The 27,902-nt window shown below is 40.5% G+C and overlaps 1 protein-coding gene across 1 annotated transcript in view; it reads right to left on the reverse strand.

The window, feature by feature from the left end:
- Nucleotides 1-27,902, reverse strand: part of GPR158 (G protein-coupled receptor 158) — a 188,005-nt gene that overhangs the window by 15,652 nt on the left and 144,451 nt on the right. The window contains exon 7 of the mRNA XM_054640621.2: nucleotides 8,319-8,557. Within this exon, the coding sequence (XP_054496596.1) occupies nucleotides 8,319-8,557 (239 nt within the window). The remainder of the gene's footprint in view (nucleotides 1-8,318; nucleotides 8,558-27,902) is intronic.

The raw sequence follows: 27,902 nt of genomic DNA on the forward strand, positions 1-27,902 counted from the left end.
GTAGTTTGTACCATTCACTGCATAATACTTTTAGAAAAGCTTTACATTTAGAGCAGAGTTGGCATTCCTGTCTGCAGATAATAATTACTGTGACATCTGGTATGGAACACAAATATGGAAGAGCTCTTAAAACATAAGGTAAAATAACAGAGTTCCTTTACTTGCTAAGTCCAACATTACAATAATTTCATCAGCAATGACAAAACAGACTGATAGAAAACCAATTTATTATCTAAACCATTAATTAAACAGATTAAATGTATGATGTAAAAGCTGTGTTTGGGGGAGAAGTCAAGCTCCTATAATTAGCTACAGATGGTTAGTGCAATTTGCAACAAAAATCTGAAGGTGTTAAAAATTTTTGCTGTATTTTTTTCCTACATGGCCTTTTTACATTTGCAATATAAAGTAAGGTAACATATTAATGTATTTATTACTGCAATGAATAACAAAGATATAATTGATAGACAGATAGATAGATAGATAGATAGATTGATAGATAATTGAGTATATCTGGCCACCATGCAGCCAGGTTCTAATGTACAATTTATCTCTCTCTTAGATTGTTTATGGGACACTAGTGACTGCTTTGCACCAATTATCTTTAATGGTCAAAATCTATGAAGTGTGATATGAAATTCCTATTTGGCTTGCTGAATAATTTTCCACTAAAAGTCTGGTGTAGAAAAGTGACTTTCTGACCACTGAAGAAATATCTTATCATACTGCGTACCTGTCCAGAGCAAACTCAAAGCTCAAAACACATGATCTTGTTTCTGTGATTTAGTACAAGGCTTAAAAATTATCCCATTTCACGTATCAAGCACAAAACCTAAAAATCCTTCCTTTCCCCTTCTGAAAAAATTATGGAAATTCCTAGGACAGAGAGCTGTCAGCTGTTCTCTGGACAGAAAATGCAGAGTCAAAACAATAAAACATAAAAGAGCTCTGAAAAAAACCTTGCAGCAGTTACCCAATAATTGTCCAAAACAGGCATTCAGATTTGGGAGAAAATCTCTGATAGATAAGAGGTTAAGAAAAGGCACAGTTGCTTTAAAGGCATAAATGGATGCAGATATGAATGGAAGGTAGGAGATGAAAATGTAAAGTGACCTCAATATGTCATGTGCACAAATGAATTAGTCTTTAAATATCTCTCTTCTTAGTCACTACCTACTTCTTATCCACAGAACCTTTTATCTGGTCTTTGCATTATCTGATCAACCTGCTTAGTATAATTATTGGTGCTTAAAAATCAGGATTCTTCCTTGTCTTCATGATGCTGATTATGCTTTTGGAAAAGGAAGCAATTTGGAGCACTTAGCTTGATCATCCAATACACTGGGCCAGACTTGCCCAGTGCCACTGGCCTGTTACAATGCAGAGTGAGCCATGACCACTCACTTGAGATCTTTTCAGGCCACTGCTCATATTCTGCATCTTCTGATAATGAAGGACAATGATATATATCCATAGTTTGTGGTATGTATCTGCTTTACAGAAAAGGATGGACACAGGGTTGTTATTACTGACTTAATCAAACTTTCTCAAAAGATCTGGGGTAACATATTTTCTAGGTTTGCTAAACATGCAGTGGTCTGTGTTGCTCCAAGCAGAAGCAAATCCCCACGTTAATCCATTGCTGCTTTCACTCCTGCTATGCAGATGTCTGTACTTCACCTAATCAAGGCTGCCTAATGAAGAAGGCTCTGCAATTTGTTGCAAATGACATTTGGATGTCTAGTGAACAACAGGAAAGACTGCAAGGGGGGAAAGTGGTCTAGCACACATGCACAACTGACTTCTAACTCTGCCTGTGCCTCAGGCTCATATTCTCATATTCTATGAATATGAAAAAAAAATGCATTTGAGGTCCTCATTCAATCCAAACTTTGCATAGGTCATCATTTTTTGCAGAAGTGGGAGCATTTTTCTTGCTATTTGGGTGCCAAATACACATTTTGCTGCGATTTGCAGCAAAAATAAGCATGCAGGGCTGTATTTGTAGCCAGTGAGACCTTACAAATGTTGCAAATATATTTGACTAAGCTCTGTAACTGAGCCAAAGGCATTGCAACATGGACAACGATATTAAATGGACCATATAACCCTAATCTCACTGTGCCTCAGCTCTGCCTGTGTAAAATGGGGATAATGCCACTCTGCCATTCAGGACAAGAGTGGAAATAAATTTACCCATATTTGTGAAGAGCTTAAGTCCTAAACTGTGGGTTTCCTTCCTGCCGTGGTCAGGAGAGGAATGTGAATTATTTCAGACCATCCTGGTTCCTTCTCAGCCCTCCTAGCCTGGCAGAAATGCCTTTCTCTTCATTCCCTTCTTCATGCCAGTCCCTTGATGAAGATGATGTAAAGAGCTGTGGGCTCTCTGGAGCCAGGACACTCATTCCTGTGCTCACTTGCACTCTGCTGTCCAGGAGCTACTTGCAAAAAGAAGACAGCCCTCAAAGATTAAAGCCCATTTTCATGGCTCTGTATGAAGCTTTATGTCTGACCACAGTTACTTGTTTAAAAAGCACCACCACAGGCCAAAACCAGGCCACTGCTCCCCAGGGATGGTGACATTAAAGCTGTGACTTGCCTAAGTTCAATTGGTATTCTGAACTCTACACTCCTGGTAAAATAGTACTGTTCCAACAATTTTTTCCCCATGTTTTAAACTCTAATTACTGATTACCACTCTACTTAGATCCATAACACAGCTACAGCAACTCATCTGTTTCTCTACCACACTTCACTACATTTTAAATCCCATTTACTGAGATGAAGGGAGCTATGGATCTGGAAGCACAGCTCTTCCATCCGTTCATTCACTCAGGGTGCCAGCTGGAGCTGAGCATGCACCATTTTAAAACTGGAAAAAAAATTGTGTCCTCAATTGCTCCTGTGCTGCCAGCCAACGCAATCTCTTTCTGCATCGCTGTGTCCAATCTCCCACCTGGAGAGTTGCACCATGTCATAGGAGAAGCTTTTTTCTTCAACTGAAAGGATTTTCATATATTTCAATGAACTGTGATTACAAGTCTTTAGTGTTGAGTTATTCCTAGCAAATTATAAATTACCAGAGGTTTATCTGTCTCTCCCACCATATCTCAGCATCATTTTAATTAGCTATACACAGCAATAAAGAGAGCTATTTGTAGTATAAGAATTGATGGTGCCAGATTCAGACTTTTTTTCCTTCCAGAACTTCCATGGCCTGTGGCTGTGAAGGCTGAGAGAGAAGAGTGGGGTCCTTGGGCTGGTGGGAGGCACAGCATACTCTGTCCCCCAAATCATCACAAGACTGCCTTGCAGGTCTACTCAAAGTGATGCAAGGGCCATGCAGACCATAGTCTGTGAGTCCCATGGCTTCAGGGTACCCTAGAGATGGCTTTTGCTTACAGTGGAGACATATCCACTGACTTGAGTGTGAGCAACAGACCTAGGAGCCTCACTGCACTAAACACGTCATTCTCGGGTCTCTAGGAGCTCCTCTAATTTTTGCACTTCTTTTAGCCCTTATACTCAAGCATTTTCTTAATTCCTCTAGGATTAAGGCTGGCCTGCCTCATGACTTCCACACCTCACTGTTGTTACTAAAGTCTTCTTGTTTCCACATGCCCCATCAACCTCTTTGCTTGTGTGTGGATGAAGGAGGGAGAACAGGATCTGGCTGAGCGTGGGGCCTCTTCTCTCACATCTCAAAGAGGATGCAAGCAAATGCCAATGGCATCCAAAGTACTTAAAGTGTTGGAAAGATTTGGAGCAGTACCAGTAGTGGACTCCAAAAAGAGTGGTGCAAAGACAAGAGGAAGTCAGAACAACTTCCAGCCTCTCCCAAACCACAGGGGACTTGCAGAAGAAACTAAATATGGCACTCACCAACACATAAATGTGGGGCCCAGGCAACACAAACGTGGTTTCCTGGGCAGAAATATTTTGTAGAAATCATGCCTAAGTAAAGGATATGGGATTTCACTTATCACATAACAGGTAACAAGAGAAAGCAAGGTTCCTGCAGGGAGTAATGCAACCCAGACTGCTAAACCTGGGGGTTCCAGCAGCACTCCCCATCTTTGGTGCTATCCCTCATCCTCTTCCAGATTTACCTTATCCTAGAGATGAATGCCATAGAACTGCCCACAGTGTGGTGATGTGGACTGTGGAAGGACTGCTGAAGAGGTGTGCAGGGTGCCAGGAGGAGAGGTTTACAGGCAGAAAAGAGACAGAGCTGAAGGTACTTTGTAAAACACTGTTCTTTTTCTATTTCTGCTGCAAACATTTTATACATGCCTGGCTTTATCACTTAGAATAAGCTTTTCACAAGTGATTACTATTTTTACATGATATATTTTTTGAGTATCTAATGTGAGAAATGAAGCCAGATCCACACCAGTGCTGAATTCTAAGCATCTCCTGGTTGTGCTTTCCACAGAGGAGGCTATGAACAGTACTCTGAAAAACCAGTCCCTCCATGTCTCAAGACAGACACTGAAAATGGATAATTTTGGCTTTAATCTTTGTACACTGATGCTAAGGGTAACATGTTTAAAAATGCCCATTTGGAAATGAACAGTTCTTTATTCATTGCTTGCTCTGAACAACACACCCCAAATATGGCATAGGGCCACATCAAATGGGGATAACAAAAAGAAATAATAATCACTCATTCACTGAATGCAGCAGAGGGCCTGTAGAAAATTTAATAAAAGGGCCTCATAAGGATGTATTACAATGCCCTAGCTCAAAACTGTACAGACAGTCTTGATGCCCAGTTTGTCAGAGCCTGTCCTGGCACCTCATGGCCTCGTTAGACACAAAGATTATGTATGTTATGTATCAACAAATGAACAGTGGTAGTGGACTGTCCTTCTGGGAACAGTCCAAAAATACTCTTTTTGTTCCTTTTCCTGGCTGAATTGCTGAAAGCATGCAGTCATTATGAGGAAGTTTCATATTTGAAACCTTCCTGACGCCCAAGACCCAAAGCATGAGCTACAGATGTGAGGGCCATGGCAGCAGCTCAGCACAGAGGAGCAGAACTGCTCCTGCCAGCCAGAAATCAAACAGTGCAGGGGAAAAACATCTCCCTGTGCTTAGTTAATACCTGTCATTCACTTCTGTCTAAATAAAAACTGAAAAACACACACAGAATGTATGGGGGATTTTAAAAAACTTGCCTATCCATTTGGGGGGAAACTGGCCCTGTTGAAGTTAGGAACATTCACCTGTCAAGATTTCACCTCTGCCTTTTGTTTGTGCTTGTGCATGCATGTTTATCTCTCTGCCTGCCTTTGTCTCCTCCCTGGGGCTTTGTTCATTAAACTTATTATATTGTCTCTTTTCCCACTTTCTGGGAAGCTGTTTTAAATCCTGGAACAATATCTGTTACCCTTATAGGATGTCTTCCCCTCAGGATAAAGAATAGTAGTTTGATTTGTGACACTGCAAGCCTGTAGGTAGCAGAAGTTTATCACTTGGAGTTGTTTTCTAAGTCAAAATCCAACAGTGACAGGTAGAGGTAGAGAATATATTCAGGCCATAAGAAAAAGACTTTGTGAGTGAGTATTTTCAAGGCCTCAGGTCTTTCTCTGCAATCTCAGACTGTCAACCATGCCATGGATTTTCAATGAGACTGATGCCCTGACCTTGAAAGGGATGCAGAAACTAACACACAGGAAATAAAACAAGGCAAGTAACAAATAAGCTACTCACAAGTATCTAACCCTAAGGAAAATACACACTAACTTACAAACCCAAAGGAAAATACACAGTAACTTACATTACATTATGTAGATAAAGTAAGATTTACTGAATGCTAATTTTTCTCATAAGCATATCACAGAGTACAGAGGCAATGCTAGAAACAGTGATAACCATTGTGTATAAGTCCCTACATCTCTCACAGAGACCATCCTCTTAGACTTAATGGAAATGTAAATATAAAACATTCACTGTAATAAAAGTCTCCGGAGATAGAGTCTAAGTAGCATGATTAGTATGGAAAATGCTTCATAAATCCCAATTCCAATAATCTCTGGTAGCATAAAGGATTCATCTCATTATGACTTTCTAGCAGAGCCTTGTTAATTCTCACTTCACTAATCTGTGACCTTGAAAATTTCCTGTCTGCATTTCAGTGAAGTGTTGACAGCCGAGTGAAATAGGGAAGTGTTCCAGAAAGGGCTACAAGTGACAGAATATATTGCAAAACACTCACTAGATTTATATAAAATACTGTGCCTGAAAAAATTAAATTAAATAACAAGTCTTTAATCAATTACCATCCACCATTTTTATTTAAGCATTTGAAATCAAAAGCAGAATCTATCAATTAATTTATTACATATTATATTTTGCAAGGCTGCTAACATAGGAATAAAAGGAATTCTGTGTTAAGGATATTACTTCTGACCCATTTCTGAGACTGAGATGAAGTATCTAAGTTGGGACTAGTTCCTACTGACTGTAAGCTTTTGAGGCTGCCATTAGCAATAAAAATCTTGAAGTCACATGCAGACACAAATATAAATATAAATATAAATATAAATATAAATATAAATATAAATATAAATATAAATATATATATATATATATATATATATATATATATATACCACACATGTTACTACAGTCTTGTAGGTGCACATCTCTTGGTACCACTAATATGACTGCTTAGTTTACTGAAGAGTTGCATAATTCTGTTTATGAGGTAGTGCAGGAAAGAAGACAAAATGACTGAACAAAAGAAATTCTGCCCTATTTTGCAGGCTTGAGAGCTCGCTTTGCTTCTAATACCCCTGGGTGTATTTTGAAAAACATTAAAAATTCCTCTAAATGTAAACATACCTTAAAAAAACAATCCTTACTTTTTTTCAATACTTGGCAGACAGCAACTTACTTAATTTTTTGCCAAAATATACAATTGATCAGAATTGGGTATTAAGATCTGAATTGTTAATCACTACACCACCAGAATTATAAAACCCAGAGACTAAAAACATTTGTTGCCATTATTCAAAAACCACCGCTATCAAAATATTAATAAAACTACACTGTCAAATACACCAAAATTTTGATCCAAATGGGTTAGTGCAGATGACATCATCAAGTGTTTCACATTTAATTCTCTTTTGTTAATTTTACAACATCTCTGCCAATACTACTGGCTCCATTACTGCAAAGTACACCCTCCAAAAGCACCCAAATTGAGAGGCATTTCAAAACATGCTCCTTTCTACTCTTCTCTGCATGGTTTACCAGTGAGGATATTGACAGATGGGGTACCCCTGTGCCTGACTGCCTCTGAGATCTTACAGAAACGAGAGGAAAGCAGAGCACAGGGGCACCTTGGAGCCATGGAACCTCCTCTGTGAAGTTGGCAGCAGTATTTTGTCATACACTGAATTTCTGTATGCCAGTCTGAGAGAAAACACTTTGTCCATCTCATCTGCACTCTCATGTGGAGAAGCCACCATTACCTCTCCCTAATCCTCAGCAGCAGAGCTCTGTCAGTGGGATGTCCATGGGAGAAGCAGGGAAAGGGCAGAAAAGTAGGACTTTATTTCAGATTTCAAAACACTGAAGTATTTGAGACAGTGGGTGGCTAGCCTGGGCTGTACCAGCAACACTGGCTCGAGGTGGAAGCACTGTGTGGGAGAAAGCACATCACACTGTTCAGCTGAACCCTGGCACAGGGAACCCACTGTTTCTTACAGAGCTAAGGAAACAAAAACTAATCCTTTCTCTGCTTTATATGACTTCTGCAGGGTGTCATTTTTAGCTCCTGCCTATTCTATGCACTCAAAGCACACCTAACAAATGCATCCAGTTGGTGCATTTGATGTTCATTTCCTATTCCCTGTACTTTGATACCAATTTCTGTAAGGTTATGAATGAGTGGTGGTGGAAGTTCTTTCCCTCCTAACACAAGAACTCTGACCAGTTCTGTGGTGCAAAATCAAAAAGCCTTCATTAAACTAGTTACAATTTCTCACTTCAATAGCAGAAGAACTATTGAAGAGCTTCAATAGTAGAACAGCTACTTCTTCCTTCTGCCTTCAAAGATGCAATGTCTTGAGCACCCATCACTTTGTTACTGCAATCCAAGTTACAAACCTTTGAAAGTCATAGAAGTGTCAGCATATTTTGTTTTACTTCTCAGCCCATTTAAAAAACCTATATGCTGATATTTTACTGCTGTAGTTCTCACATATTAGGCAGTCTGACAAAACTTTAAGATATTCTAAAAGAAGAAAAATTAAAAGGCAACCAAGCTTTTTTATAGAAATCAAAGATAAACAAGAAAATTAACATACCAACAGCCATCATGTAATCCCAGCGGTCTATGAGGCACATATTGAAGATCAGATGGTCAGATGTTTGCCCTTGACCAATGAGTGGAATGTTTCTCTCCAAATTTTGGGTTATTGCAGAAGTCCAGCCAATGAGAAACCAAAAGACTACCAGGAGAATAACAGACAGCATCCTCATCACTCTCCCACCTGTCATGTATGGAATTCGCTGAGCCGTTCGGGACAGGAACACCTTCAACACCCTGGAAAATTCAGACAATGCAGAACTGAGAAGAGCAGTAGCAGTTTCACAGGAATTAGACTTTCATTTTATTTCCCTACCAGATTATTCAAAAAACAAAGCAACAATCTTTCATCTGACAGTATGTACAAGAATGAAGTTTGGAACATTATTACTTTCATATTAATCACATTTAAATGGAACTGATTGCTGCTCAGAGAGTGCTACATAGCAATAATAGAAAATATTAGCTATGCCTATGTTAGAGATACTCATTTACAGGCTGTCTTGTCAAGCTGTTTTGTGCATTCCATCTCCCAGTGGAAGACTTCTGTCTTTGAAAGATGAAAGGTCATTTCCATAAACCAGCAACCATGTACGTGAGATTTTATTCTGTTTTGATGCTGCCTGCTCATCCCCAATCCTGCTATTTCCAGAGAACAAATTAACACTTCTTAGATTTTTTTCTCACTGAGTTTGATGCTGCTGAGACAATAACCTACTCATCATAGAAAGAACTATGGAAGGCACTTTGCTAATTAAATGGGGTTTGATTTGTTTAGAAGCAACATGTTTTTTGAGCTAGGACAGAACCAACATAAGAAAAGCCACACCACACATCAAGCACTTATACCACATAACAGCTATTGAACACATAACACTTTAAAAATAATTGCACTTATTATCAGGATAAATTTACTCCCACAAGAACTGTTCAAGGAAATAGCACCTGCTTTTTCTATCCATCACCACCTGCTAATGCAGAAAAAGTTCCTCCTAGGAGCATGAAAACAACCAAGTTTTGAGGAAATCCCCTTGGGAAGAAGGAGCAGTTTGATTCTTCATGTAGCACAAAATATATCTCTGTGCTGCCTGCACCAAGGGATCTGCCAGAAGCATCCTCTGGGAGCATTGCAGAGCTCCTGTCTTGGCCCTGCTAAGCTGACAAGGATGAGCACTGAGGAAAGGCTATCATGGAATTTTTTATGTACCCAGACCATTAGAAGCAGATGAGCTGAAATTTAAAGGCTGTTTTAGATACTGGGGTGAGGAGTCTTTCAAAGCGAAGAGTTCAACTGTTTCAGTGATTTTGTCCTCAAAACCACAGTGGTTCCTGACCCCTGAGCATGAGCATGTCCAGTCTTGATATCCATGAAGAGACAAATTATCATTGAGGTTTCAGTATCGTGATTATTTTTTTCTTAAAGTTGATTTTTACATGCCCTTGTCAGCTCTTAAGTTATTTCAGTGTACCAAGCATCAAGCCACCTCCCAAGACATTCAACAACCAGGCCTGCCTTTTCAGCAATACAAAGTCACACTTCAGATTAACATGCATGCTTGTATTTGTCTGAGAGGAGGCAGAAGCAGTGTTACCTCTCAAACAACTAATGGAGCAGTGTCTAAAGGCAGAAGCACAAAAGATTTTCTACATCCATAACAATGAATCAGCATTTGCCTACAAACACAGCCTTCACAGTGTGCATTAGGTGAAGCCAGAGATCTGAATATGTTCAACATTGCTCAGCTGTTTCCCTCCCAACAGTCACCCCACAGGGAGTCACAGTTTTTGATCTTTCCATGTTTGATGGATGTTCTGCTCTCCCTTTACAGATGCTAAGTGCCTTATGTTGGAAGCAGACTCCCAAAGACTTCATCCAGGAGAGACAGAAAACTCCACAGAGGCAAGGCAGGCTGCTTCCCTCTGCATTGCTCAGCCACAGCACTGCTGTTCCAGGGCAGCACTGCTGAACCCTCGTCTTCTAAACACTAAATTCCTGATTTTTTTTCTAAAATCAGGAAGAAAAGGCTTCCCTTCTACCTGTTGTGAATGCTGGCCAATAGTTAGCTTCTGTGAAGGGAAGAAAAATTTATTATTTTTGTAATGAACTGGAAAATTTCACTGCTATAATTTGTCATTTGAGAAAAATCTGATCATACATTTTTATGAATGTTGAATTATTAGAGAAATCACACAAACCAGCTGAAACTGTTTTTTTTTTTTTTATTAGAAACTTTTTGCATTTTGGCTGCAAAGTAAATTCTTGATGATTCTGCTGAAAGTCAACATGTGGGCCTATTTTGGGCATAATAAGGCAGAACCCATTAGATTTTTTCCATTACTAGTTCATTAACTGCTGCCTGTGAGACAGCTTTCTAAGGGAGAGGTGTGGGCTGCTGCTACATTATTTACCTAAGCACAGTGAAACAAATATTTTGCAATACAGCAGTCAAGCCTCCTCCAATTTGGATCAAATCACATTTCTTTTTTTTCCTCCTCTTTTTTCATAAAAATAAGCATCCCCCACACAATAATTTCTACCTTGGACTCATAGGCTTACATGTAAGCCAACCCTTACACTTCTTTTTTCAAACATTCTTTTTCTGAAAAGCTGTAAAGAAAGTTGTATTAGCTCAGTAATGTTGCAAATCTCCTTTTCAGAGGTTGTGGTATAAAAGCAGTCAAGCAGAACACAAGCTCCCAAGCTGCAATTCCCTCATCCTCCTGCCACAATGTGAATCCAAAGCCTCATTGCTCACCACCTCAACACTGACTTACATGCTCTGTCTGCTCTCATCTTCTGTGTGTTATTGAACGTGTATCAAAGCAGAGACAACTGCCCAGCAGTTCCTGTCCCAAGGGGAGAGTCTCCTCTCCCCTCCTCATCTCACCAGACTGGAGAGTCATTATCTTTCCTGTACCTCTGACTCATACCATCCAAGTTCACTGTAAAAAAGTTGAATTGCTGTAGTATGAGAGCAGACTGCCTCAGCAAACACTTTGGGTTTGATTACTGGTGCCCTCTCTCAGAAAACAGGGGAATTCTTGATTCAAATCCCTGCCCTGATTTCTGGGTAGACAATGTTCAAGCTCCCCTTTTCCACTCAGTTCAATATCTCTATATTGGGTCAAACTAGCTATTGAACAAATAAAAGAGAATTCTTACAGGGAGGCAAGAAGTGGGGCTGGTGGGCAGCATTGCTGCTAGGAAATCAAATATGCCCTGGGTCATCCCTAGCACTGAAGCCAACTGGCAGAGAACATACTATTATCCTCAGCATTACAATTCAGCAGGACAGAGGATGGAGTCCCAGTGCCCAGGAATGTTCTCAGATGCTACTTAATTTATGAATATAGACGTAGCAGATTCAAGTTCCTGAGCAAATTAAAGTTTAATTATGAGTATCAAGTAAGGCAAACTGAATAGATGACTCCTCCTGTTCTATCTACAGCCAAAAATACTGGCAGTGCCAGTCAGTGCCCTGGTAGAAGCTCAGGGGTCTGTTTGAGACATATGGTCTCTGATCTAAAACAGAAAACTTAACCATGTCCCTCGGCATCTTCTAGCTATACTCCCACCTAAATCCACTCAGCATATGCAACCCACTTTTCTGCACTGTTGTTGGATAATTGAACAATAATTTCCAGTGACATGTCATCAGCTCTGTTTACAGGCAGATCAGACAGAACACTGCAATGTGTTTCACCTGCTTTTCTGGAAGACACAGCTGCCTTTGAGCAAAGCTTTGTCTCACAGACAGCTACAGCCAGGATTCAAGCTGATATGCAATAGCCATTCCCTTTACAGAGTAAACAGAAGGTGCAGTTCAGGCTCAGTGAACTGCCTGGAGACCACGGCACGCAGCTCCCAACTCTGCTGCTGCACCATCAAGCCTGGGGAGAATTAAACTACATGGTCTGAGGATTTTCTTTGGGGTGCCTGGCTCCATATAAATGGAGGAGGGGAGGGCTTGGTTGCAAACACTGAGAGCCAAGGGAAGCCCAGCAGCTGGGAAGGGAAGTGATGCTGCAGGTGGATCTGAAGCAGAGGGACAGAGCACGGGTTCACAGGACTGGCTGGGATCAGCAGCTTGGAAACATCAAGTGAAGCACGTGGCTGCTGCTGTAGTTATATCCTAAGATGCAATGTGTAACCTTAGAAAAGAAACAAAACCATATGAAATTTTCATGTCATATCAACAAAAAGATGGTCCCCAAACTACCACTGACTGCATAAACAGCAGAAACTACAGGTGAAGGATCCTGCTTTCACAGCAATGACCTGGCACAGTTTGTTTATTTTTTTATTTCTAGCATCTGTCATTTTGTGACTCAACTGAGTCATTCTGTCAAACTGCTCTGTTCCAGACTGGTGATTTTTATTATGATACAAAAGCTACATCAGAAAGATAAGGGGTCAAGCCCTTCAGAAGTATACAGCACTCCTACAGTGCAGGGATGAATGTCTTACCTACTCTTCTGGACTAACAGTGAATATGCCACTAGTTACTCTGAGTTAGTTAACTGATGTGATTCTACTAAAAGTGAAAAGGTACCAGTGGGACATGTATGGCACTATGTCTATACAAAAGAGTGCCTACTCTTCACACTTGACACACAGACACACACACATCCACAAATGCTGAGTGCAGGTATAATTTCCATACCAGGAAAGATGACTGAATAAAAAATATCAACACTTAAGGCCCAAGACCTCAGAAATCATATTTAGATAAAATCATACCATGAATTACTGGCTTTCACTGGAAAGACTAAAACCCAACAGAGAAATGAAAAGCTTTCTAAATAACTTCCCAGCTGAAAGTGTCCAAATTAATCATTGTCTGCTTCCCAAGTGATTTCTCAAGACCTCAGCACAGAACAAACTAGAAGTGCACCACTGAAGAGAATACTCTTATGGGACAATCTTTTGCTTTATTGATTCTGACCACACTGAACCTGAGCAAACCTGGACTGAGAGGCCACGTCAGCAGCACGACAGCAGCAGGGCAGGACCCGCATCACATGCATTGTGTCCTGTCCAGTGAAAATGTACAACAACTAGAAAATGAAGTTTGGGCAATTAGGTGGGTGTATGGACACTTCTGAGAGACCCCATCTTGTGTGTAGCCAGCAAACTTGGCCACACATCACTGAGAGCCATCAGCTTATCTCAATTCCTTCACACTACGCATGCAACATCTTACAGTATAAACAACAGGAAATCTCCCACATTTTTTATTTCAGAAAAAGAATTTTGTAATAGCAAATACATGTCAAGAACACTGCTATGAAAGACAACAAATGCTTAGAGGAATTGACTAACCCATCCAAATGCACTGGATTTTGTAATGGGCAACAGAGCACAACTGTGCCTTTGTGGTCAAGAATGCCACTGGTGTCCTGGGGTGCATAAGAAGAGCTTGCCAGCAGGCTGAGGGAGGTGACCCTGCCCCTCTGCTCAGCCCTGCTGAGGCCACATCTGGGGTGCCATGTCCAGTTCTGGGCTCCTCAGTACAGAGACACACAGAGCTCTGGGAGTGGGTCCAGCTGAGGCTGGAAAAGATGACTGAGGGACTGGAGCATCTATTTTATGAGGAAAGGCTGAGGGAGCTGGGCCTGTTCAGCCTTGAGAGGACTGAGAAGGGGCCTCATCAGGGTCTATCAGTATCTGAAGGGAGGATGTCAGAGGATGGATCCAGACTCTCCTCAGTAGTGCCAAGCAACAGGACAAGAGGCAATGAGCAGAAACTGATGCACAGGAAGTTCCACCTGAACACAATAAGAAATTTTGCACTGTGCAGGTGATCACACTCCAGAACAGTTTGCCCAGAGAGGCTGGGGAGCCTCCCTCACCAGAGCTATCCAAGAACCATAGGATGCAATCCTGTGCAATGCTCTGGGATGACCCTGCACGAGCAGGGAGGCTGAACCAGAGGCCCACTGTGGTCCCTTCCAACCTGACCCACTCTGTGATTCTGTGAAGGCTGGTCTGCACACTGAGGCCACCAATGGTATCACAGGCTGGCTCCACAGTCACAAGGCAAACTACAGGTGCCAATAGTCCTGGAAGTACAGGGAGGGAGATCATGCTGCAGGATTGTTCCCTTTGTCCTGGACGTGTACCTGATTTCAAATCCTTATCTGGGGGTCTGTGTTTAATAAACAGCAATATTAATATGTGAGAATATCTTAATGGTACAGTAAAAATTCCCAATCAGATAATTTTGTGTATTGAGTAATGGGAGAAGCAGTGCTGTTTCTGAAACATTTTCTGCAATGTTTCTGCTGCAGAAACATTTTCTGCAACAAATAGTATTTACTTTCAAAAATGTGATTCTGAAAGTAGTTTCCTTGACATCTTCCCTAGAGTTTTACAGTGATTTGCTATTGTGGGAAATTAATGCAATGCAAATTTACAATGTATGGCTAGAATAACAAACTATAGAGATGTATTTTACCTCAGTGTCTGGTAAAATCTACCTCTAGTAAGCAAAGCGACATGTCATGACTTAATGCTAACCTACTCTGCACAGAAGTTTCCTAGATAATTTTAATGCTACACATATAAAGGTAATCCTACAGTGCTTGAATGAAAGTTCCCTTTCTGGATAAACACTGACATAATTTCAGGAGTTTGAGCAGACTGAGGAAGGTGGGAGGGAAATCACAAGCAGTTCAAGGAAAGGCTCTGGGTATTGGGAGGCAAGAGAACAACAATAGATTTCCCACTGCAATCAGAACCACTCACTCACTCACTCCCATGTGAGCAGCACTGGACTAACATTTTCTTGCATATTTAATAACATGGCAAAGGTCTAAAAATATTACTTGCTTTGATGCAAATTTATTCATTTGAAGTAGCTTTTGTCTGCCAATCTGTAGGTAAGCCAATCTGTAGTGAGCAAACAATGTTATTCCTTTAAATGTAGCCGAGGATTCTGACATTTTTCATGCTAGGCATGCATAGGTTTTATTTTCTCCTTTCACCTGCAAGTCTAAATTCCCACCTGGGAAAAGCTCAGTTTCCTGGTGGATTATAGAACAAAAAGCTTTCTCTGCCTGCAGCCAGTTCCAAGAATTGCAGCTGGAGTCTTTTGACAGACCAGCTGAGCTTTGCTTTTCCCCAGTGCCTCCTTGCTCCCCAGCCCACTGCCCTGCAGCCTGCATCTGTTCCAGCTGCCTCCCAGCTCCCATTGCAGGAGATATGGAAGCTTCTGCCTCTGTGTGTGCGTGTTGCTTTTGAAGTGCTTTTGTTTGCATCACCATATCATGCAGGTAGGTCTCATCAGAAATGGCACTCCTCAGCAGGATTTGCCCATCCTGAAATGTGTGCTGATGGATGTATTAAGCACTGGGGAGATGAGAGGTAAGAAGGCTCAACAAGGGGACTTTCCGTGTCACGTAACTAGGTTTCAGTGATGCAGACCAAGTCTCCTTATTTATTAAATCCTCATCTGCTTTGTGCTAATTATCTCTTCTAATAAACCACTTACTGCACTAATACCCCCACGAATCCTGCTGAGATTAGCAGAACTACAGAGTGCCAGTGAAATGTCTGACACTCCACTGTCAAACTCTGCTGAGGCAGAACTACAGAGCACACCATAAACCAAGAAATAAAAAGCCCATCAATCTGTCCCCAGACAATGAGCAGTGACATATCACAGAATGGTTAGGTTTGGAAGGGACCTTAGAGATTATCTCATTCCACCCTGGTGACATGGGCAGGGACACCTTCCACTAGACCAGGTTGCTCAAAGCCCCATCCAAGCTGGCCCTGAACACTTTAATGTCTCCTCTTTGTCAACTACCTGGGCTTGAGATTCCATCACACAGAGCTCATGACCACAGAAGCTGATGCCTAAAGTTCTGAAATTCCCAGGTCCTTGGGATAGGCACAAAGTCATCTCTTTCAAAGTCTGCTATTGAATGGTTAACAGCCATTTCAACACTTTCCTCCTGACAGATATGTTTAAATAACCATATCCTTCACTCAGGGAAAAATGAGGTCAGCTCCTCAGACAATTTTCTCCACAAGCAAACTAATCTTGTGGAAGTCTTTCCTTCATTCAAATTTGTAGTGATTTTGTGACAAAAACTTTACTTCAGAGATCCTCAAGACTCCTGCCACTAGTAGTTTGGTCTAAAAATTCGGCCTATATAAGGTCTGGCTAAGTTAATTGTTTGCTTTTAAACATTCATCAGGTGGTTATTATCTTTTTTGCAAATCGAAAGCCATTGAGTTCTTTGCCCTTATCAAAGACTTTCAGAACAGGCAGTACAATAGATCTCAAGGTCAGTATTTATCAGGAAGCTTACACTGTGAAAACAGATGCAAGAATTGCCTCCTGGTAATCTTTTCCTGCAACAGGTCAAGAACATTTTCAAGGCTTTCATTCTAAAATTTTCTTCACAGACTGTTGTGCAGCTGAATGTACAAAAGGCAACTCCCCTTGTGAACCTGGCTCACAATGTTTCATTTAACAAAGGCTGATGAGTAAAACCAGCTGGGATGAAAAATTCTCCTCCTTGTTAGTGCTGCTCTATCTAACACTGCTCCTCTACTACTGAAAACATTCACAGACAATTTCAAGAGCCTTTCAAAGGCATTTTCTAGCATCGTCAATAAGGTAGCTGGGCAAAACCTCATGCCAAAGCTTGTACTTTTAACATAGTCACACTACAAACAGGAAAAGTCTTGAAATGGATAAAACCCAAATCCAAACCAAAGTAAATTTGAGAGTGGCTATTTATATTGATGTAGACAGATCACAGTGCTAATAACACCAAGGATGGGGTTTGTTCCCCTCATGGGCCATTCACTTGAGAGCTGGACTTGATGATCCTTGTGGGTCCCTTCCAGCTCAGAATGTTCTGTGATTTTCTTTCCTTTCTTCTCCTCCTTAGGTGCACTGACAAGCATTGGACTTCTGATCAGAGAACGATAAGCCCCACTTAAAAAAAGACAGTACTTTTCCAGCATTTTTAATGTGGCCAGAAAACCAAAATACCCCACTCCTTTTAAGCTAAAGATGGTAAATATTCTGGTGCATTTGCATGATGTAAAAGGTTGCTGCTTTAATGTAGCCATTCACTGCAGCTGTACTATGTTCTTCACCATTTCTATAAATGTATTACAATTATAATTTATTCAGGTACTATATAAGAAGAATCTAAGGCTTTTCACTGGATAAAAAGGTAGTGAATAAAAATGTCATGGACTTGACTGAATTATAATTCACTCTGCTAGCAGTCATTTATTGAGGACTGAACTATATATCCATAGCATATTTACAGATCACTAAACTTTGTTTTTTGAGAATGGCACTAAACAGCAGCTGAAGGAAAGCAATCATAATTTCACAGAGAAATTATTTGTTTTCATGTTCACAGATAGATACCATGTTGTTTTACCCTTTGAATCCCACTTCACTAGTGGTTAATGTGATACTGTAACTGTTAGTTTGGGTGTGCTACATTGTGGATTTGAACAAGATAAAAAGTTTTCACTAAAAATATCTCCTCCTTTACTTATTTTTAGTCCTAATTACATAGCAAGTTTCTACACTAAAGCAGAATAAAATGAAATGTGCTGCTATGTGATCTCTTTTGTCTTATTAGCTGTTTTAACAAAATGAAAAACTATTTAATAGTGTTCTAATAATATCATAGAACTCTGCTACTGAATTTTCTAGAGCAGCATCTGAGATCTGCAGCTTGCAGGGCAGATGTGGCTCTTCATTCCACCAAGGCTGGCAGTTCATGGCTGACATCCCTGGTTAACACACAGACCCGTGCAGGTGTTTGTGTGCTCTCCACATCCCCAGCAAGGAGGAGCCTCCCAACCATGCTCTAAAGGAAGAAATACATTGATTTACAAGATCTAACCACAGAGTCTGGGTTTGGATTTGTCATCACAGAGGCTTCAGTGACCTAGTGGTTTTTTTGAATACTCCACTTGAGGGAGATGAAAAGCAGCAAAATTGATTTCTCCTTGGAAGTCAAATTGTGTTTCCTTTATAAAGTTTCTTATTATGATGAGCTTTTCTTGAGTCTTCCAACTCCATGTGACATCTGGCATTATCTATATTTTTAAGACATTAAAGATACAACTTTTAATGAAACAATGGGGTCAGTAGACTTCTCTGATGGAAGTGCTATTTCTCTATCTACAGACTGCTGAGCAAGCTCAGATCTGGCAGACAGCAGCAGGTAACAGTAGGATCCCTGGAGCAGATGCAGGAATCTGGAAACAAAATTCCCAAGAAAGAGAGAAGATTGTGGAGAATTTGATGTAAAATTCATGTAACTGGATCAAATCAAGACCACCCTGCAAGAGCATGGGACACTAATCAAGAATTAGGCACAAGCACTGCTATTTCTGTCTGATGCATCTCATTGCTTTGAGGTTTTCCATTATAGAAATAAGTCACCTGATTGACTCATCAATCAGATTTTCTGAGTTTTCTCTTTGTCTGTTCAGAGGAGGATCCTGCAGGAGCAGCTGCATACAGTGCAAAGGTGTCACTGACTGTGGGTCCAGCTGCATTTCCAGAGGATGTTTAAGAGCTTTTCGTTTGTCTTTTTCAAAATAAACCAGTTTAAGTATACTGCATTGAAAAAAATCCAGTAAAAAGAAGTAGAATAGGAAAAGAACTGTATATGTGAAGCATTGACTAAAGCAGCACACACAAAATCTTTTCACACTAAACTGTCTCCTCACAGATTTACTTGCAAGCACTTACTTCCTTTTCTGCTGTGCAATGTGGTTCTTACACACTACTTTAAAATGGCAATTCATTATTAAAGATGCAGGAAGCAAACATCAGCAGTTGAAGGGACAGGAGCCTGTCCTGTCTTTATACACTGCAAAAAGCCACCATTTTTATGCCCTTATATCTTTTGGAGAGTGCTCTTGTCCTTTCACTTCTATCAGAGTGTTTCAGTGCTGGAAGTTACTGTGAACTGGCTAAACTGCTTCCATTTTGAATGACCAGAAGCATGTGCATCTTTACATGTCCAAATGAAGCCATCTAAATTTTCACTTTTTACTACCTTATCCCCCTCATCTTATCACTTCATTGATAATCATAAATATGCATTTCTTTTGAACCATGAGGACAGAGGAGGATACACTGAAAGGTCCAGTCTTTGATGAGTTGTGCTCTCACTTAGATACATTGCCATGCCAGATAATTAAACAGCTCAGATGGAGCAGAAAGAGCTTGCCTTGACTGTTTTACTTCCTTTAGGTGTGAGAAAGAGTAATATTCACACCCACTGGATACAATCCTTCCCTCAGATCCACAGTGCAGACTGCTGTACTTAGCAGAGCTCAGAAGAGGTGCTGGGTTGGCAACACCTTTATTATATGATGCTAACTTGACAGGAGTTAATGAAATGTGGTACAGAAAGACATGCAACTGCATTATTTAGTTATAATAATTTTTGCTAGTTTTGTGCCCATTTTAATAAACAAATGTTTGCCAATTTATAATGTGATTGACAGGCAGCAGTGTTACGTATCAACTCTACTGCAAAAGAAAAGAAGTTCTTTATCAGCATTGTGTTCTCCATCCACTTGTGGAATAAATATTAACTTTATCTTGTGGTTGTGCTTGCAGGTATCATGGCTAAGGCCTTCATGGATATTTGAAAGGAAAGTTTATTCTTCAGCTTGCCTGCAAAAGATAAGATTCAGACCACCTTTATAACAGATAAAATCAGGAACATCTCCACCTGTCACAAGATACAGCAGTGTCAACACCAATAGAAACTGAAACCATAAACAATTTTAACTTCATTGAATAAAATTTCCATGTTATAAAATATTGTTATTATTAAATATTCCTCTGTAAATGGGCACCTGGAGTAGCTTACATGGGATGGAATGAAAATGTTGGCAAGAGAATTAAAGCTCATCCGGCATCTGGGGAGTTACTACATCTCTGGTTCACTGACTCACAGGATAGCCAAGGTTGGAAGAGAGAAACTGAGAAATTCTCTTGGGGATCAGGGACACAACCCTGATTCAAGCCAGATCAATGACAGCAGGTTGCTGAGGACCTTGTGCAGTTGGGGTGTGAGTTAACAGACTATATCAAGCATCTCCTACACAGGAGAAAGCAAGAGGCCAGCTGCTGGCATGGAGGAGCAGTGGAGGCCTGTAGAATAGAAAATCTAACATGAAGTTAAACAGCAAACATTTCCACAGAAGCTTCATGTCTTTCACTGCAAGTTCCAAGCTCTCAGGAGATACTTAACATGAAGGAACAACATCATATAAAAATATGTCTCTAATCTCTCAATACAGAGGTGCAGATATGGCTATGAGAGGTTGCAGTACTACTACAGACCTCCCCTTGCTTTGCTAGCTATCTTATTTTACATTCTCCACTCTCAAAAGCAACAATAACAAAGGTTCCAAGCCTTCATTACTCCAAACTCCTGTTTTTCTTCTAAATATAGATGACACAGAGGACAAACAGACATTAGTTCATAACCAAGCTGAGAGTCACATGAATTTCCCTGACAAACTGCCCAACTTACTTGTTTCCTTCACAAAGAAATTTAGAAAAAAAAAAAAAAGTCTACAGTAAAAGTAAGCAGACCAAAATAGAATTTTTTAGGTACTTTAGTGTGCCAAACACCTCTCCTGATGGAAGAACAAGTGCCTGTGTAAGACAGTGAACATCAGTATGTCCAAAACAGTTTTTCAGCTAAAGCAGAAAACAAATTCTGGTTAGAACAAAGTCAAAAACAGAAGAAAGAGAAGAATGCACCTCTTCAGTTTATAATACCATAGTAACAAGACAAATAACTAGAAAATCCAGAAGTCAAAAAGCCCCAGTTGTATAAAACTGACACCTGATAAAATGCATCCCTATGGATTCCTGTGCTTGGATTAGTTTCAGCCTGACTTGAGCAAGCAGCAGAATAAACAGCAGTACAAAAGAACCCTGTTTTGGCATATAAAATAAAACATACAATTATAAGAAATTTAAAGAATAGTAGCCTGGAATCATTGTACAGTGTCAGCAATATCTGATTCTTTGATAAGCTTCCATGATCTATTGCCAGGTAAATGCTCAATCAACTATGTTTATTCTCAGCAATGTGCAGCAATCAGAAAAAAATGCTAATTAGGTTTATCATGAGTACTTGTGAGGAAGCTACAGTTTCTTGGAAACTGGTTTCTGAATGTCTATCTGAATTTAAATTTTGTGAAAATAATTAAAGGCGCATGTCTTGATAATTACTTGCTGGGCAAGAGCAATCCCATGAAGCAGCACATTTTGGGGGCTGACTGGCTGGAAGGCAGCTTTGCAGAGGATGACTTGGGGATCCTGGTGGACATCAAACTGACCATGAGCCAGCAGTGTAGCCTTGTGGCAAAGAAGCCACCAGCCTTCTGGACCATGCCAGGCAGGGCATGTTCAGCAGGCTGAGGGGGGTGATCCTGTGCTTTACCCATTGGTGGGACCAAAGCTGGAGTGCTGTGCCCAGCTCCAGGCTCCCCAGTACCAGAGAGACATGGACATCATGGAGATAAGCCCTGGGAAGGGCCACAACGATGACTGAAGGACTTGGTCACCTTACAAAGGGGAGAAGCTGAGACTGTTCAGCCTGGAGAAGAGAAGGCTCAGGGAGAAACTCACCAATGTATATAAATACCTGAGGGGAGGCAGTAAAGATGATTGAGCCAGACACTTCTGAGTGCTGTCCTATGTCCACATAAGAGGAAATTGAAATCCTGGAAAATCCATGTAAACATAAAAAAAATCTTGGAGGAGTTTAGAATCTGATTGTACACGGCTCAGAGAACTCTGATCCGGCTGAGCCTGCTCTGAGCAGGCGAGTTGGGCTCTATGATCTCCAGAAGTCCTTCCCAACCTCAGCTTTTCTGTGACTCTGTAAGCTTTGTGCAGTTGATACACAGGTGTATAGATGGAAGAAACTATATTTTACTGGTATGCTTTCTGTAACAAGCTTTTTAATCAGATGTTAAATATTAAAATTTAATATGCTTTAGAACTGTATTAGTACTAAAAACTCAGCAGTAGAAGCACTTTTGTATAACTTGTTCTATGATCTTCTTCTGAGCTTTGACTGAATATTCTACAAAGCATCACAAATTATGTTCTCAAGGGCCCACTAAAGTATACATTTTCACTTTTATTTTCAAATTTATTGCTGTACAGTACCGTCACCCATTCTGATGAAGAGGGAAATGAAATTACTCAGACTCCTCTGCATGGTTATATACATCCCTGCAACATACAACTTCAATAAATAAATGAAATGTTCTCTTTATTTGTCATTCTGCAATAAAATACTCAAGTTAAAAAAGCCAACTGCAAGAAATACTAACTCTCATCTTCTCACAGAGGAAGAAATAGCATCATCTGACATGCTGAATTCCACGAACTGTTGTTTTCTGTTTTTACCATAAAATAATGAAAGAACTTATAATTTAAATTGCAGTTGAAGGTTTAGTTGTCAAGAAAAACAAGAATAATGAGAGCTAATCTAAATGCCACAATTTTCAGGACAAAAGAGCAACAGTTGATTGCTATGAGATAGATAAAACACTCCTGTATTCTCACTGAAATCAAATGTAAAAGATGTAAAAAATACAGACACAGGCAATCTACCCACAGGCAATCTAGAGTAATGGGACCCTATTGCCAACAACATGGACTGAACAGAATGAGAGTAAAATGCAATAAGCTTGAAACTCCATAATCTCTGCAAAGATAATAAGGGCAGAGTCCCATCTTCCCTTTGTGGTCACATACACATTAGAAGTGTTGATAGCCAAGCTGTTTTTTAGAGAGTAGTTGTTTAAAAATAAATATTGCAATTAGAGAGACATCAAATGGTGCTAAGAAATGCAGTGGCAATGACCTTGCTTCAGAACAAATAACCCAAGGAAGAAGCCAGGGGGAAAAGGGGGGGAATTAATAAGACTCCTTTTGAATTAATAGTCAGACATTGACTCAAATTCAGACTTGGTGACATCCATGCAACACAAGAAACAGATTTGGACTCTTGAATATAACAAACAGCTTAAATGTGGTGTTTCACGTAGCATGAAGATGAAAATAAAACAAATAAGCCTGGTCTAACTGAGCATGGAGACAAAAAGGAACAGAACACACACTTTGTTTTCTTTGAAAATAGTCTTGATACATAATTTGGTTTCTGCATTCTATCTGATAAGTCTTGCAAATGACATTGATGCCCTGACTTTTCATGCTAATGCTGCATGATGACAGAGCTGAGGCTGTCCAGGGCAGGGTGTGCTGCCAGCTCTTCACCCACCCAGCTTGCTGGGGCTGATCCAGGCTGCAAGCCTGGGACACAGCTAAAAGCTTCAGTGCTCACTGCACTCTGAGAAGACAGCTACAAAACCTGTCTCGCTGGTTTTGATTTCCAATATCTTTCAGTTTTTCTGTTCTTGTCAGTCTGGTGTTTATTCCAGAAACTGCTGAGCCCACCCTTCTGGGATTTGGGATAAATAGTATTGTTTGGGTTTGCAGAATGACCTCTGACGGGGACTTTACTACATCACTGTCACTACGCTTCTAGTAAAAAGGTGCAGAAAACAACTACACAGTTCACTGACTTGATTTATAAATGTTACCTTTTTTCTTACAAAAAAGCCTCACAGCTGAAGTCTCAAGGGCTTTGGGCTGGGTTTTTTGTTTGGTTCTGCTCAGAAGGCCTGTGCACTCTGGCTGGACTGCAGATGTCACAGACAGGACATCCTGGCTGCCCTGTGACTGTTCAAGAAGCTGTTTGTCACCTGAGGGGATCTGCATCTTTAGGGAGGTGTGGCAGGGAGCTGCTGCAGCTGGTGGCTGTGCTCCTCCTGCCACACAGCACTGGACTGTGCCCACTGGGGAAAGCAGACTCAGAAAGCTCTGCATGATTTCTGAGCACTGCAGAAGGAAAAAAACCAAAATGCAGACAACTCTCAGTTCTCTGTGGTCAATCTACCCTTCCCAGCTCAAGCTTTAGTGCTTCACAGTGCCTGGAGTTACACCAGGCAAGCTGTGCCTGTGCAAGCAGGAGCACTGAGGAGTGGGCAGCAGGCACAGACAGTGGCAGCAAGCTCAGGAGCTGCTGCATTGACATTTCAAAGTGCAGGACTTCCTTCACAGCAGTGGTATTTCAAACAAAGAAGGAGGGAACAAGAGAGTTTGTAATGTACCTATGAGAAAGGTCATTGTCATTTGAGGTGGAGAAACTGAGCAACAGACCTGGTTGTGGCTGACATCCAATTGAAAAAAAAAACTCAGAAAGGAATTACTAGGAACCCAGAATCAGCCCTTCAAACAGCCATCAGAATTTGTGTGCAATTAAATTACCCAAACAGAACTTGGGATCAGAAGACCTGTGGGGCAAAAAGGCATGTGAAGAAATCTACAATAAAACTGTACTGCACCTGATGGTGCTAGACAAGACATCTATATTCTTCAAACACCAGTGATAGTGTTTCAAGAAAAAGATGCCTTACCTAGAGCTATGCCTGATTGAAGAAAGACTGAGGAGTGGCACAAGCCTGCCTGCTCTTAAACTCTGCACAGGACTAAACCAGCAATGCTGGTGGCTCCACAGGAGTGATGAATGAACCAACAAAGTATTGTAAGATTTACCTTAAAGTGAATTAGGGCTCAGAAGTCAAAATGGTAGCTGAAAGATTGCCTAGTGCTCAAAGTAAATGCACAGCTAATGTAAAATAAGTGTAGTTTCAGAGTTAATTAGTGATCAAATATCCTATAAGCTGGCAAGTTAAATATACATATAGATAAATAGATATTTGGATATTATTCAGTTTATAGCTTTTACCAACAAAAATATGTATGAATTAAGAGGATAATAGCATGCCTCATTCTTGGTCTTGCTCAGCTTTGGAGAGGCAAGGAACAAAGAACTGAGGAAGATCCTGGCAGAACACAGCACATTCATAAGAGTCCAAATGACCTGCAGTTTTATGGTGATTTATGCTGCTTGCCACAGGGCAACAGCTTAAATGGAGAGAATCGCTTGGTGCTCTGACAAACAAGCAATGAAGTAGGTAGTTCTGATTCTTCAGAAGGGAAATAAAGACAGCTAAATATGCAACCTGGCCTCTGTAAGGCTAAATACAAATATGAATTTGAAAGAAAGAATTGAGTGCCTTAACAAGGGAAAACCTGGAGGACATGGACTAGGCCAGTGCTAAGGCAACTGTGCAATACTCTGATCTTCAAGAGACATTATGGGTATGGCACAGAAATGCTGTATTAGCTGAAAAGCACACTAGTATCAGGACTGGAAGCACCATCCCTATGTTAGTGAGAGGCACACCTCAGCTATTTGTTAAGAATTAGATTTTTTCTTCAGTTTAGCCTCAAGTTGTGCCAAAAGAGGTTTAGATTGAATATTAGGAAAAATTTCTTCCTGGAAAGGATTGTCAGGCATTGGAACAGGCTGTCCAGGGAAGTGGTTGAGTCACCCACCCTGGAGGTATTTAAAAGATGTGTAAGTGTGGCCTGCAGGAACATAGTTTAGTGGTGATCCTGTCAGTCTTAAGTTTATGGTTGGTCTCAACGATCTTAAAGGTATTTTTCAACCTAAATTATGCTATGATTCTGTGTTTGGCACACTGCTGCAGGTTTCTATGGCTTTTAGGTACCCACACAATGTTGTATCTTGTGGGAAAAAATCAAGTAAGAGCATTTGTTTGGGTAGACCTGCCCCATGCTTCTATGCACGGCACATACATTCTCCTTTGGGCAAGACAGTTTATCTTTGGCAAACCAAAATTTTCACCCAGAAACATAAAAGTCATTTATTATCACAGAAACCATTCAGGAAGAATTCCAGGGTAGTTATAATAGTTTTCAAAGATCCTGGGAATCTCTGATGAGACCTGAGTGTTCTGAGCAAAGATAAACAAATGCCAGAATGCCACATGAGAGCAACAGCAAGCACAGAAACAAAGTTCAAAGATGAGTATAAATAATCAGTGGGCATCACCATTATGTTTGCCACCCAAATTAAAAAGAGTGTGAAAACACACAGAATGGTCAGCACAGATTTTGTGCCTTGCTCACATCTGTGGTCCTGATGGTGCAGCTGTGCAGCGCACGTGAGTGCAAATCTCAAAAAAGAATGCAAAAAACAGTGGGAGTTTGTTGATTGGGCTTCCAGACCTGAGGCAACACCTTAGGAAGCAAACAAACTGAGCATCAGCCAGTATTTCTGAGGATATGCACTGACAAAATTTCATTACAAGAGACTGAGCCAGAGACAAAACTGGACATTACTTAGTATATGTTCTGGCAAACTGCTACATTTTCATACATGCATACATGGCAAACCCGTCAATGACTCTTTTTCCTGGGTACAACACTCTCATGGTTTGCCAATCAACAAAAATGGGCTTTTGCTCCTCACAGGCCAATGGCAGCTGACACTCACCAGAAGCCATCAATTGCTACTTGAACACAAGTTTGACAATCACACCCTACAAGGATCCCACAGCAACACACAGGACATTTTCTCAACTAGCAAAGTATCATTTGCAAATTGAATAGAAACTTAGAATTGAGATTTGGTCATTGCAGCCACATTCTCCAAAGCATTTGAAAAAGTACAGAGGAGCAAAGTCCAGAGCTGGATTATGTTAATCCGATTTAAAAGAAAAAAAGTCTGTCCAGTCTAAGATAGAAGGCAGACTTATTGCTGAGGCAAGATCCTGCATAAAGCAATTAAGGCTTTTACTAAGGGATGGCTGAGACAGTGTAATTCCAGCTCTTTTATCAGTTTCAAGCCTCTCAGCACTATATGGAGTTTTGTTCAAAGCCAACAAGAGAGTGATTTCTGAGGTGCTAGAGAAATATCTCAGGGATATATGATGATCATTTACAGACTGAAGGAAACCATAGGGGAACTAGAAAATACATGGTTTAAGAAAAATCATTTAATATATCAAGTTTTAAAACATAACTTCACAAAACAGTAGCATGAAAGAAGTTCTAAAAGCTTGTCACATGCAAAAACTAGAAAAGCAAGTCGAGGAGAAGAACAGAAGATGTGCTCACAAATTTGATTGTAACATCTGGAACTAAACAGTTCATCGATTTTTAGTCTTGTTTTCGTAAGACAATGGTACCATACATGCTTATACATATCAATTTTCTTGTTACTAGCCTGGTGAAATTGTCACAATACCTTCTGACATTCCTCTTTGTTTAGAGGCCACGAATTTATGTAGTTAGAACTGAAGTATGATTTCGGACATGTAATGCCTATTTGCATTATTCACAAGTGAACAGTAGAAAATAATATCAAAAAATGCTGAAAAACATCCATGACAAAGGCCCTGATCCACATACAGCAGCAAGGCAGAACCAGAGAATCCCTGGTTGCCAAAACCTGACATTTTTTAGAACAGAATGGTGAAAATAAGAACAGGTCCACTGGTGAGGCCTGGTGTGTCCTCACCAGGTACCAGTCAGAGAGGCTTAATGGTTGTATAAAAAGGCAGGCAAGGAGAAACAAAAAGCTTAGTAGGATTTGTGGGTATGAG

This window comes from Agelaius phoeniceus, chromosome 1, assembly GCF_051311805.1.
Source record: "Agelaius phoeniceus isolate bAgePho1 chromosome 1, bAgePho1.hap1, whole genome shotgun sequence".
Lineage (NCBI taxonomy): Eukaryota > Metazoa > Chordata > Aves > Passeriformes > Icteridae > Agelaius > Agelaius phoeniceus.